Source organism: Parasteatoda tepidariorum, chromosome 9 (assembly GCF_043381705.1).
Source record: "Parasteatoda tepidariorum isolate YZ-2023 chromosome 9, CAS_Ptep_4.0, whole genome shotgun sequence".
Taxonomy (NCBI): Eukaryota; Metazoa; Arthropoda; class Arachnida; order Araneae; family Theridiidae; genus Parasteatoda; species Parasteatoda tepidariorum.
This window is the reverse complement of record NC_092212.1, coordinates 68,850,787-68,864,825: the sequence shown is the minus strand read 5'-3', so window position 1 is coordinate 68,864,825 and position 14,039 is coordinate 68,850,787. Positions and strand designations below refer to the sequence as shown.

Genomic DNA, 14,039 nt, shown 5'->3' with positions numbered 1-14,039 from the left:
TCAGATTATTTTTATTCAGAACTCTTTTTAAATTAATTAAAAAAATCTTTTAACTATCTTTGATGAATTAAATGCCTAATAATATTCAAAATTATGAGTAAACATAATACGTAACATTTCAAGTATGTTTAATGTCAATCATAAGTGGAAAATATTGCAGTTTTTCTATTTTGATGACTATAAAAATCCCTAAAATTCCCTATGTGTTCAATATTTAGTACATTATGCAACAATTATTATAAAATGTAATTATTTCATAAAATCTACTTTATTTTTTCCTATCTATGTTGGCAGCTATGCTAAAAAGCTACAATCAGAAAAGAAAAAAAGTAATGGAACCCATATGAATTTAAAACAACTAGTTTCTTTTAATATTTTGCATAAAGAAGCATAGTAAAATCTAATTTAATTAAAGAATTGTTATTAAAAGAACGATTAAATATATATAATGAAAAATTATTAATCCTATTGAATTGAAAAATTACATACTAAACATTTGTGCTTCTACAGATTGCAAATTGAATTTTTAATTACAATTAGTGTTCTAACTTTTTTAGTTGAATATTGCTAAGCATGAATATTCAAACTGACTTTTAAAAACGATTCATAGATTTAAAATTGTGTATCAAATAAATATACAGTGGAGCACCGTTTATATGACGTTTACATTTATACGACGTTTTAGTGTGGTCCCAAATCATTCCTATTCATTTTAATGTAAAAATATATCGTTTATACGACGCACAGAATCGGTTATACGTCGGTTTTTAGATTTTGTTCACGTTTATTTAATTTTTTATTTTTTCTTGTGTATTTTAAAAAAGGGCGGAATTTGCCAACATGAATGATACAGAAAAGGGTGCCAACAAGAATGCTTGGATGACGACCGTAATTTTTACTAGATGACTGAAAAAACTAGACAATGTTATGAAGAGGCAAAAACGAAAAATTTTGCTATTCATCGACCAATGTCCAGCGCACCCATCGATACTAATTATTTTGGAAAATGTAAAAGCTCTCTTTTTTCCTGCAAATTGCACAAGTGCGCTTCAGCCATTAGATTTGGCCGTGATTAGAAATCTAAAATTGCATCATAGAAAGCAGTAAGTTCAACTCGCTATTCAAAGCATTGTAGAGACTAATAGCAAGAAAATATAATTAAAGGTAACATACATTCAAACTGCTCACTGCAATTTTTCTTCTTTGGTTATTTGTTTGTTTTGCTTTGTCTAATTTAGAAATTTATGTAAATCAACACGTTAAACATTAAAATTAACTGAAAACAGAGTTAGTTTCAGTTTTAGAAGTAAAAATCGTTTATACGACGTTTTTCGGTGGTCCCTTCGGCGTCGTATAAACGATGCTCCACTGTATATAAAAATAGTTATTATTTTAAAAAATTATATGTGCAAAACTTTTAACTTTTCAGTACTATATCACTTTAATTTACACATTTTCTATAATACTTATGTTTTAATTAGTTTTATTGATAATTTTTAGTTTCTTACATTTTGAATTTTTTTTTTTCTGTGTGAAAAATAGGTTCCATCTGGATGAAATACCATTCTGACTTTACTTGCTGTACTTTTCTTTTATACAAATTAAATAAAAATAGTTTTTGAATATATGTTTATTACAGGGAATAATATATTTTATAGTTATAAATATAATATAAATGTTTCTTTTTATTAGGTGACTTATCAGCTTAAAATTTTAACCACAGCTATGTTTTCTGTTATGATACTTCATAAAAGATTAGTACCTACCCAATGGTTGGCTCTTGTTCTACTTATGATTGGTGTCATTCTTGTACAGGTTTGGAACTTTATTTTATAAGATCAATAAGTTTAGGATCTTTTGTAAGGGGGATTCTTTTGTAAGGTTCATCAAAAGTATTTTTTTTATTGTTTATTTCTCTGGAGAAAAAAAAGAAAAAAAATCCTTAAATTTTATACTGTTTTTACATTAATGTTTTTTTTAAAATCTATATTCAATACAGCAAATAAACTTTTTTTTTCTTCTTGGTGATACATTGTCTTTAAAAGTATTTTTTTATAATTAATTTTTAAAAAAAAAAACTATTTTTCTTTAATTTTGTACTGTCTTTGCATTAATGTTTTCTGATCTATATTCAATATAGCAAATTAATTTTAAATACGAAACGATTTTTATTTTTTTATTGTTTTTTATTTTGTGATACATTGCCTCCAAAAGTATTTTTTTATAATTAATCTTTTTTTCTTTAAAGAAAAAAAAAACAATTTTCCTTTAATTTTGTACTGTTTTTGCATTAACGTTTTTTTTGTTATTGTTATTTTTTTATTTTATGATAAATTGGCTTTAAAAGTATTTTTTATAATTAATTTTTAAAAAAAGAAAGACTATTTTTCTTTAATTTTATACTATTTTTACATTAGTGTTTATGTATCAATATTCAATTTACCAAATTAATTTTAAATACAAAGCATTTTTTATTTTCTGATACATTGCCGTCAAAGGTATTTTTTATAATAATTTTTTTTTCTGAAAGTAAAAAATTTCCTTTAATTTTGTACTGTTTTTGCATTAATGTTTCCTTTTCAATATTCAATATAGCAGATTAATTTTAAATACAAAACAATTTTTTTAATAATAGTAAAATTTTAAAGAAAAAACTAAAAGTAAAATAACTTTATCAAAACAATGTAGTTCATGTATTATCTTTCTTTCTAAAATTTGTTGAAATTGAGGAGCCAGAAATATTACTTGCAAATTGTTTTAAAGTATAGTTCATGCCTTATTTTGAATTTAATTTCTGTCTTAATTATTTGTTAATGTGATAAAATCTTGTAAAGAATAAAAAGTTTAAGTTCTATTTCTGTTTCATTAGATGCCTTCATCAGATTCCAATGTAAATTCTCCTTCTGAAAGAAGTATGTCATCACATTTCCTGGGTTTGTTTGTAGTATTAATAGCCTGTTTCTCAAGTGGATTCAGTGGGGTTTATTTTGAAAAGCTTTTAAAAAGCTCAGCCCAGTCTTTATGGATTAGAAACATTCAACTTGGTAAGCTTATATTTGAAAATGCTCATTATCAAATAGCAATTTCAACCATAAATCTCTTAAATGAAAGACTGTCATCTTTCAGAAAAAGGTTTTGTAATAGTTCTAAAAATGTCTAAACTATAGTCAGTTTGTGCGACCAACATCAAACTATATAGAAATAATCAGAAAATAGCTTTCATATTTCCCATGCAATGAATCTACTAAAGCTCTTGAAAATCATAGTGCTACTAAAAATTTTTAAAATATGCTCTTTAACCTTGTCATATTGTAATCTTGACATATTGTTATCTTGACATATTGTATTTTGGTATTGGTTGTTGCAAGGTATCTAAAAATATGTTTCTTGGTTTCTGTATAAATCCCAGATAGCAAAATAAGGTTTATTTCCACTCTAGAAAAATCTGTATGGAATCAGGAATGGTCTGTGAAATTGAATTTTTCCATATTAAAAGACTAATTTTGATAAAATTAATTTTTTCCCCGTCTGAAATTGGGTGGGAACCCTGTTTTAAAAAGTTGTATAGATGACCTTATTGCCGTATTTCTATATGTTTCTGCAAATATATTTCTCAATGTGGAAATATTTTCAAACTTAATATTTGCCACTGCTTTAAGAATCCAATGTTATTTTTTAAATAAAATATGATTTTTATTTTACCTATTCTTAACTTTCTAAAAATAAACTTCTCTGTTATTATTGTCGACTTGTTTCTACCTGAATATTGTGTTTACTGTTTTATCTCCAATATATTTTAAATTGTGTTATTAATTCAAATTTTCAACTCAATTTTTTTAATATTGGAAACCCTATGGCGGAATTTTTTTGGGCTTTCTGCGACATACTTCTTTAGTACTAATATCTTTCTGCTAGATACTTTTAATAATAACAAATACATATGTTACTAATTTTAAGTAACAGAAGGGACAGAAACATAAAATAAAAAAAATAAACACTTTTTAGATAAAAAAAAATAATTTTTTTAGTTGAATATATTATGTTTTTTTGTTCTTATACTATTGGCGACGTTCTCGTATTTTGTAGGGCGAAAACACACTAATTATTTCCTTTTTTTCCATTTTGTATATCTTTAACACATTAAAAAAATTATAATAATAAATTGTGAAATCCGTAGCTGAAATTACAGGGGAAAAAAAGATCAATGACGAAATCTTGCAAAGTGGACGCTTCAAGAAGGGGTAACTAAATGCATGTTTTCATTTTGAGATTCAGTTGTTATAGTAAATAATATCGTATTAAAAATATAGGATTTTAAAAACTATGTGGAAATCAATAGTTATTACTTCATTATTCTTTATTTTTCATTATTCTTAAATAAAAATAGATAAATTATAAGCATTTTTTGCCTCTCCGATGCGTAAGAAAGGCATGTTTTGAATATAATTCTGATGAAAGGCTTTCAGAAAATCTTTCTGCAAGAACTCGGTATCGTTCTGCAGCAATGTCGCTGTGTCGCCAGAATTCTGTCACGGGGTTTGGAAAAAATGAAAGCAGGGTGCATAGTGTTTTTAAAAAGTGCTTCAAGGTGGTTATTTTTGATTTACGTTTTTAAAAGCCCTTAAAGATGCTTTTTTTATTCAAAGTTAGTTAAAAATGCTTTTCTATCACTTAAAGAGAGATTTTTTTCTTTACCTTTTCAATTGTCGTTCTAAGTTACAAAAAATTCATAATTTTCACAATTTTCTCTGCGATATTTATCAGAAACTAGTTAGTTTTACCATGACTATGTTATGATTTTGATAACTTATCGTTTAAACTTTAAACGATAGAAAAAAAATAATTTTATTACTGCACAAAACCTAATTATGATTTTTTTTGGAAAGTGATTACAAATAATTTTTGAGTGCTTGAAAAGTACTTAAAAGGAGCTTATTTTTTGTTGAAAAATCTGGCTAATGACCATGTAGTTTCCACAATGAGAGGCATACTTTTTAATTATAAATTCTATCTCATTTTTCAGCTATCTTTAGTGTCTTCCTTGGTATTGGAGCTGTAATTTTTCAAGATTATGAAGCTGTTTCTCAGAATGGTATTTTTCAAGGATATTATACAACAACTTGGATACTCATTTTTTTGCAGGTATGTTACAATTTTGTTTATAAAAAGCATATTAACTACACTGGTCAATTGGTTTAAGTTTAGTTACTCGGCGCTTAAAGCAGTATTTCATTAAGTAACATCACACTGAACAAAATTAAAAATATTACAAGGGAATAGTTGGAGCATTGCCAGATTGTTACGTTTTTACTTCCTTGATATTGTTCACAAAACCAGAAGAAAGGAAATTTTCATCAATTGTAATAAATTGTGCTTCTTATAAAAAGGAATAAAAAATAAAAGAATTAAAAATGATTTTCATTACAGTTTATCAAAACAAACTCTTTAATCTATGTTATATAATATATATAAAAACCATCTATGTTTATAGAATGTTATTAACTGTTGGAGTTATAGTGGTAAATAAAAAATTTTACTTGTGATATTTTTAATATCATTTACTATTATTAAAACTTATCAGCAATAATTTTCTGAGAAAAATTGAAGATTAAGTGAAAAAGCAAATGGGAAAAAATTTATCAGTATGATTTGATAAATTGTGTGAGTGCTTGTCCCGCGTGTCATTTTTATGAACGATAAAACTGTATTAGACCTAAAATAAATGCTATTATATCAGTGAATAAGAAAGCATGCATGCTTTAGCAATGTATTTTACTTGGCCGGATATCGTAAAACAGTAATAGACTCTTATGTGTTATGCCATACAATGAAAAGTGATGCCTTTAGCGGTATGTCTCAGATTTTGTGGTATGAATATTTTAAGTTCAAATTATCAGGGTAGGTACTATATTTACGTCACACTAGAGTGCACTCTGGGCTATTGGCGACGGTCTGGGAAACATCCCTGAGGGACCGATACTGCGCACCCTCAGGCCCTACACAGGCTTATCAAAGTGGTCACCCACCCGCTTACTGACCGCAGCCAGTGATACTTGACTTAGGTGTTCTACCGAGAACCGTGTCTTTCCGATCAGTCCACTGCAGGACAAATTATCAGGGTAGAAATCTTTTTGAATTTGTGACTCTGAACTAAAAATAATGTATAAACAAAGCATAACTTGAAGGGATGAAAATCGTGCCCGAATTTGCCTCCTAGCAACTCCCTAGAATAATTTACGGACAAAGTGCAAATTAAATTTGTTAAAATTGTACATAAAATCATGCTATAGATTCTCAAATATCTTCTTTTTTTTTTTTTGTTACAAATATATATTTTTATGATATTTCTCTAGCAAAGTTAGTTTTGTTTTTGATTTTTACAGAATAATATTGCATAAAATGTATAAATACGAAAAATTTAAATGTTAGTGTTGTATTATAATGACCTGAAACTAAATTATAGTTGCTTTATAGATATTTATTTATTTTTTAAGGTAACTTTTTTCTTTCTTTTGTAGGCTTTTGGAGGATTAGTTGTTTCAACTGTGATTAAGTATGCTGATAATATTTTAAAAGGATTTGCAACTTCTGTTTCAATTGTAGTTTCAACTATATGTTCATATTATTTATTGGGGGATTTTCAACCTACTCAGTAAGTTTTACAAAAAGCCTTTTTATTTACCTTGATCTTAGATTGAATAAATTTCATTTAAAAAAAAATTTTTTTATTGAAACATTAATGATAACGAGTGATTGCATTCCGGGCTTTTCGTATCATCCATCCGAATCTGGAAATTAAGAGCAGGGTTGACACTGGCGACTGAACTGCAACTTTTTTCGACCTGAGGCGACTATGGCAACTTTTTTTTGACCTGAAAGGGCTAAAAAAAAAGCAACTATTTTCTAGAAAAAGAGACTATTGGGAGACTTTTCTGTGCTCCTAGCGATGTTTTTTTTTTTTTTGGAAGGAAATTGCACAAATNTTTTTTTTTTTTTTTTTTTTTTTTTTTTTAGCATAAATCGGGTTGACAACCTCCGCCCTGCGGTAGCTTTTGAACACAATGACTTTTTTTTTCTTAAAAAATAAACAATTTTGAATTGCAAATTTGAGTCATCATTTATTAATGCCCTCAATTTGCACAGATTCCATTGTAAATCTATTTTATTTCTCGGGTGCCTTTTCAACGGTTATTGAAATCCTGCATGATTTTAAAAAACCTAAATAATGCAGTATTAAGATGTGTGAATTTCGAATTTGAATAAGCACTTTTCACAACATATATTTGCTAAATCAATTATTGGTTAAACTGAAAATTTTTTTGAAAAAGTATGTTTTTTTTTTTTTTAAATGAAACAATATTTTTTTGAATGATTTCTAATAATTAAAAATATTTCATTTTCTGCAAATATACTAATTTTTTTGATGTAAAAATTTAGTTCTAGAAACACTAACGTTTATATAAAAATTTTCATTTTTGCTACCCACTTGACTAAATGGATCATGGTATATGATAATTTAAAAAAAATTATAGTCATATTTTTGTTCTTATTAAAGCAACTATTTTCATACTTTTCGGCAACTATTTTCATGCTTTAAGCTACAAAAAGCAACTATATTTTCTGTTGCAACCCTGCAAGTGTAAGGCAGGTGATTTTTCCTCGAATTTTGTATATTTCAAGACCATTGGTGCATGGACTTCTGCAAGTCAAAAACTTATAATCCGGCGAAATCGCAATCTGTCGTTTTACTGGGATAGTTGAGTGCATAGTGGTCAATGCTGACCAAGCATAAAGAAAAACTAATCTTTGAACTTATAAAGAACTTTTATTAAGTAAGAAAAAAAAATATAGCTTAACTTAAACATCACATAACTGTGAAAGAAAACGTAAAAAATACACTTACAATTAATGTGTAAATTTATCTTTAAATTATTTTTAAATGTTCGAAATAAACTTAAAATAAAGGTCACTGTCATTAAATCTTTTCTCTTACATTTTCTATAGTCATTGCAAAAAATGATGGCTGTTGTAGTTTGAGAGATTTTATCAGGTTTTTTTTTTTTTTTTTAGTTAAAACTATTTCAGTATAAAAATTTTAATAATATTATTATCAAAAGCGATTGTAATTATCAGCTTGTAAATATTCGTAGTAAACAACTTCTGAATAATATAAAAATAAATATATGAAATATTCAGTGTGTAATTATTTTGCAATTTCCTTTTTGTTGATTTTACATTTTTATTTCAGTACGTTTTTTGTTGGAGCAACAATTGTTATAATTGCCACATTATTGTATGGATACCCTGCAAAGAAGTTAGAAAAATGCTCAACTTTGACACCACGTGAAAAAACAATTGGAAGATGATCCCCTTACTTTATTTTTAAAGGCCAAAGTTTTAAATATTCGGATAACTCGACTCTTATAAGTCATGACCCCATACTTAATATTATTTATTTTTGTTGTGAGTTGTTATTTATTGTTATTGATTTCTTAAAAGTCATTTTATTAAGGAGACAATTTTTTTAATTTATTTCCACAATCTTAAGAAGACTCAATGTTGTTGTAAGGAATAATATTATTTTATTCTGATAAATATAAAAGTTATATTTTTTTTCTTGTATTTGTTAAAAATAAGATTAAAGTAGCAATTTAAAAAATTCCATGCTAATAAGTTAGCAAAACAAAGATTAAACACATAATTTTACTAAACATTTTGTTGGAATATGTTTGATTAAAGTATTATTATTTAATTTAACTATAGTTTTTAAGAGCATTTATTATGTATCATATACATGTAAGTTTAATTTCATAGTGGTATATTTTCTGTTAATTAAAAGAAAGGGGATATAATCATAAAAATTAACTAACTATCCTTTAAAATGAAATATATTTTATATTGCATTTAAGATACAGTTTAACCTAAGCTATGTATGTAGTAAGTTATTAATCGATAATTTTTTTTTTTAATTTTCGTACAATTATAGAATGTAAATAGTTTTTCGGCTACAATTTCTAGCTCTGGAGATTTATGTAAGAAAATTTATAATAATGCAATAAAAAAAAAGTTTTATTGTTTTAAAATTTTGAACACATTTTACATTAAACGGGAGCAGCACAGTAGAAGCCTGAAAAAGAGAACAATTTTTTAATGAATCTAAAACGATTGTGATAAACTTAATACACTTTTTTTAATTATCTTATTGTATATATTTTAGTATTCAGTTTACAATGTGACTAATACAAAAAAAAATTTAAAAATTAGTGCGTATTTAATACAATTTTTAAAACTCATCTATATTATCTATAACTTTCTGTACTCATAAGTTTAAATAAAACACCAACACTTGATTTCTTTTTTAAACTACATAAATGTAGTTTTTGTTGTGCATAGGATTTTTAAAAAAATAACTATGAATGCATGAATACCAAATCCATAACTGACTTCTTCACCATTGTTTTTAACAGTTCTAAGTGCTAGTCTTGCTCTTTTTCTTATTGATCTACCCTGATGTGACACCTCATATGTTTTTAGAGTAGCAGCTGAAATTTTGCAGTCATTTTTATTTTGAGCCTATTCTCAGAGTTCTGGGCCAACATTTATTTCTAAGGTGTTCCAAAACTGCCAATAACCGTTTGCAATCTTCATTAAAAATTATTACATCTAAATAAGCTGCAATTTAAATTATTTATAATGAAAGTATCATTAATTTTTTTTTCTTGCGTAAATTTTCGTAAAATATTTCAATAATGTTAAAAAGATAGTATTTTACTAAAATTCTTTGATAGGAGTGCATAAATTTATACACACATGTTCCTCTGTTTATATATGTTGCAGTGCATCCTGCACCATGCTCGACATATTATGCTGTAACTTTTACAGTTTTACAAAAATGAATGCAATAATCTCACAAGTATAAATTATCCAAAAATGCAATATAAATTGCTTTTAATTTTTTTTTTTTTTAAATTTACTGTGTTGTTCCCTCATAATCTATAAAATTTAGCCCGAATCAGTTTTTTTTCTTCAGTATATTATTTAACTATTATTTCCTAAAAAAAACTATATTACTTGAATGTAAATTAGTGGAGCTTTTTTTTTTATAGAATTGTTGTTAAAGTGGAACAAATAAACTTCTTTAATTTTTAAAAAATAAATAAATGAAATTAAACATGCAACTTTAAAAATAATATATTTTAAATTAAAAGCAATATTGAAAAATGTAATTTGATCACATTTAGAATCCTAACTGTTTCTCCTAATATTTATTATGATTTCTGTGAAAGGTTTGTCCTACATTATTTAAACATAAATATATATAATTTTCAGATCATAATTCTCTGTCATTTTAAAGCAAATTACATTCTATCAATACATTGGCAATGAAAGTTATAAGATATTAAATAATATCATTTTATATTGTTGTTGATTAATGAAATAATAATACTAATACTTTGAATTTTTCACTTCTAATGCATATATATAAACTGAGAAAAATCTTTCAAATTCTTCAAAAAGGTATTTTATAAATAATATATGTTTTGATTTATGACAATTTAATATTTTATTATTTTTATGTTACTTAAGTATATTACTTAACGAGGCTATAATCAACTTAAAAATCTTGTGTTAATAATAAATTATTACAGTTTTATCAAAGTTTTAAGTGTTGGTTCTGGTTTCTTAATATTATGTTTATTAATTATATTAAATGATGTATATTTAATTTGTTTAAATTTCCATTTATTCTGTATTAATTTCTCTAAAATTTTGAAATTAATACAGGCTACAAAACTAAATGTTAATGTGTACAAAATTAAATGCTAAAATTTATTTTTTTAAATGTCGATCATATTCAGCTGGTCAATTTAGAAAGAAGCAAATTGTTTTGTTTAGGATAACATCAAACTATCATAATTAAATTAAATAAATGCATGACTGATAAAATAAAAACAATCCATAATAATTTACATAAAGTAATCTTTAATCAAAGAAATTTTCTATTCTATATGTATCTCAACCACAAATAAAAGATTTTACAGTAAAAGAAAATAGCTGTTTAATAATGTGAATTGTATTCTAAATTTTAATTTTCAGGTATACTATGTTCTGCCGAAAATCTTTTTCAATACCCTATTTTTGAATGATTATGCTCTTTCACTTTTAATTGTTGAGACATTTTTTTTCATTTAATCTAGATTACCACTCATTTTGTTATGATTTATCAACTTTAAAATTGTATGCATAGTTATATGCTGTTTGATTTAATTTGTAGTTGTCTGATAAAAAAAAAAACAATCCATAATAATTTGCATAAAGTAATCTTTCATCAAGGAAATTTTTTAATCTACATAAAGATATTTATATCTTAACAACAAATAAAAGATTTTACAATAAAAGAAATAGTTGTTTAATAATCAAAATTGTATTCTAAATTTTAATTTTCTGGTATACTATGTTCTGCCTGAAATCTTTTTCAATACCTTATTTTTGAATGATTATGCTCTTTCACTTTTAATTGTTGAGACATTTTTTTCATTTAAATTACTACTCATTTTTTTTATGATTTATCAACTTTAAAATTGTATGCATAGTTATATGCTGTTTGATTTAATATGTAGTTGTCTGATAAAAAATAAAAAAAACAATCCATAATAATTTGCATAAAGTAATCTTTCATCAAGGAAATTTTTTAATCTAAATAAAAATATTTATATCTTAGCGACTTATAAAAGATTTTACAATAAAAAAAATAGTTGTTTAATAATGTGAATTGTATTCTATATTTTAATTTTCAGGTATACTATGTTCTGCCTGAAATTGTTTTCTATACCTTATTTTTGTATGATTATGTTCTTTCAATACCAATTGAGACATTTTTTCATTTAATCTAGTCTACTACTAATTTTGTCATGATTTATCTACGTTAAAATTATATGCATAGTTATATGCTGTGATTTAATATGTACGCATAAATGTTTTATTGTGTATATTTTTACGTATACTTATTGTATTATGTGCATTAGTTGTATGTACATGTTTTTATCTATTAATGACTTTTCAAATTTGATCATTGCATGTTGAATAAACCAGAAAATGATAAAAATAAAAAATGCATTGATTTTTTAATGGAAAAAAATTTGTGATTTATGGATACTGTTCATTAGCTTAGAGCTCAAAAAAATCTTGAAATTTTTACAAGTTAGAGCATCTTTTTTGAATACATATTGAATATAAAACTTAAATGCATCTATTATTGATCTGTCGAAAAAAACATTTCCTAGGGATGAAGAGGGAAAAGAACTAAATTTGGTAATAGTGTTTTTCCTCCGTCTTTAGAAAGTGAAGCATCCAACGTTTTTGTATTAGATGTGACAAAATCGAATTATTTCATTCTTTTTCTCTCACATTAAAGAACAGTCTATTGTTTAAATATTTTATTTATTACAAACAATCAGAAATATTCTGTTCATTTATTATGTTGAATACCCCTCAGGGGGTTTACCTTCTTAAGGTAAACACTGGGAGTCCCTCACCCAGGGTACCCTAGTGATCTGTCCTTCTTTTGTTTTCCTCTCCCTTTACTCCTACTTTCCCCTTTTTTCTTCCCCTTGTCTTGGTTGCCAAATTTAAAGATGAGGGCTTTTCATCTGTGTTCGTTTACCACCCTGTTGTATCAGAACCTGATGGGAAGAGACCACCCATGTATTCGCTGTGCATGGAGACCCATGTTCCTGGATAAAGGGATGATAGTTGAGGGGTATCCTGGTACCCCAACACACTGCTTTGGCCTTCGCTTCTGGTAAACTGCATGCATCGATTATACCATGCACAGGAAAAGTATGTTCACCTAGGGCTTTAATAGATTATACTACGCATAAGGGCATGCATACGCAAAATACCATACATATGGAAAAGTTCATGTAGGTCGTGCATTTGTACAGATTTTGCGGGAACACGTATCACAGGTACATAAAAAAATCGCCTAAATTTAGTTGTATTTTATAGCTGGGTTTGAAAGTTGCGTCCATTTTAGGCGATTCCACCCCATAATGTTCAACTCCGTAACCTTATTTTGAATTCAACTCAGAAGACCAATGTTCCCTTGCATCAAGGCATTGGGACAAATCTTTTGTAGCGGATTTTTTTTTTTTTTTTTTTTTTTTTTTTTTTNTTTTTTTTTTGTGATTGAACTAACCCGAATTTGTGTTATATGGAGATCAAAATTCTCTAGTTCACACTCAAAGGGTGTTCTCACGCATGATTCACCGTCAACCCCGAAATATATTTTCTGCCAGAACTGTGGTTGGGGCGAGCTGAAAGCAGAATTCACATTGATTAGCAGTTGCTGAGATTTGAACCTGGGTCTTTGGGAGGAGAGGGCTCTATCCCCTGAGCCACCATGGCTTTGCAACAAGAATTATTGACGCCTGTGATGCTTTATTAATTTTAGTTGTGGCAATAGGTACTTAATATAGATGCTACAGTAATAGTTTTTATCATAACCCCCCTCCCACCATTGATAAATAGTGTTTTGCGTGAAGATTTTAATCATGACCTTAAAATTCTAAGCAAAAAGAACAAACACGCTAGGCATTCTGCTAGAATGTTGTTAGACATAGGAACCCACCTTTACTTTGGTTAGCAGATTAAATTAGCAGTAAAAGCAATTAAGGGGTGTTACACGGAGATTTATATTAACCTGTACTTTTAACACTTTTCCTCATTCATTAATTCAGTGCAAGTAAACAAGAAGCCAAACCACAAATTTATAGACGAATTAGTTCAGTCACAAAAGGACCTAATTCTAAAGTCAACTTTTTTCTTCTTATATTCAAATTTTGCACCATTCATAAATAAATTCGATTCATTCATCTGTATAAATAAATTCGAGGCCGAAGTGCAAAATTATAGTCATATAGTAACATCAATATTCCCTTTATAATTGAAGAATATAGCACATGTTCTAAATATGGCTCTTGAAATTTACCTATAATTTTGAAAATTATTCAGTGTTTTTTTGTTATACTGTATTGAAC

At 26.5% G+C, this 14,039-nt stretch overlaps 1 protein-coding gene across 2 annotated transcripts in view; it reads left to right on the top strand.

Annotated features, from left to right (window-relative positions):
- Positions 1–11,648, top strand: part of LOC107451748 (UDP-N-acetylglucosamine transporter) — a 63,698-nt gene extending 52,050 nt beyond the window's left edge. For both annotated transcript variants that reach the window (XM_071185463.1, XM_043044120.2), the window contains exons 4-8: positions 1,693–1,815; positions 2,870–3,044; positions 5,024–5,142; positions 6,519–6,652; positions 8,249–11,648. In XM_071185463.1, coding sequence (XP_071041564.1) covers positions 1,693–1,815; positions 2,870–3,044; positions 5,024–5,142; positions 6,519–6,652; positions 8,249–8,366 — 669 coding nt within the window. In that variant the 3' untranslated portion in view covers positions 8,367–11,648. The remainder of the gene's footprint in view (positions 1–1,692; positions 1,816–2,869; positions 3,045–5,023; positions 5,143–6,518; positions 6,653–8,248) is intronic.
- The last annotated feature ends 2,391 nt before the right edge of the window (positions 11,649–14,039 follow it).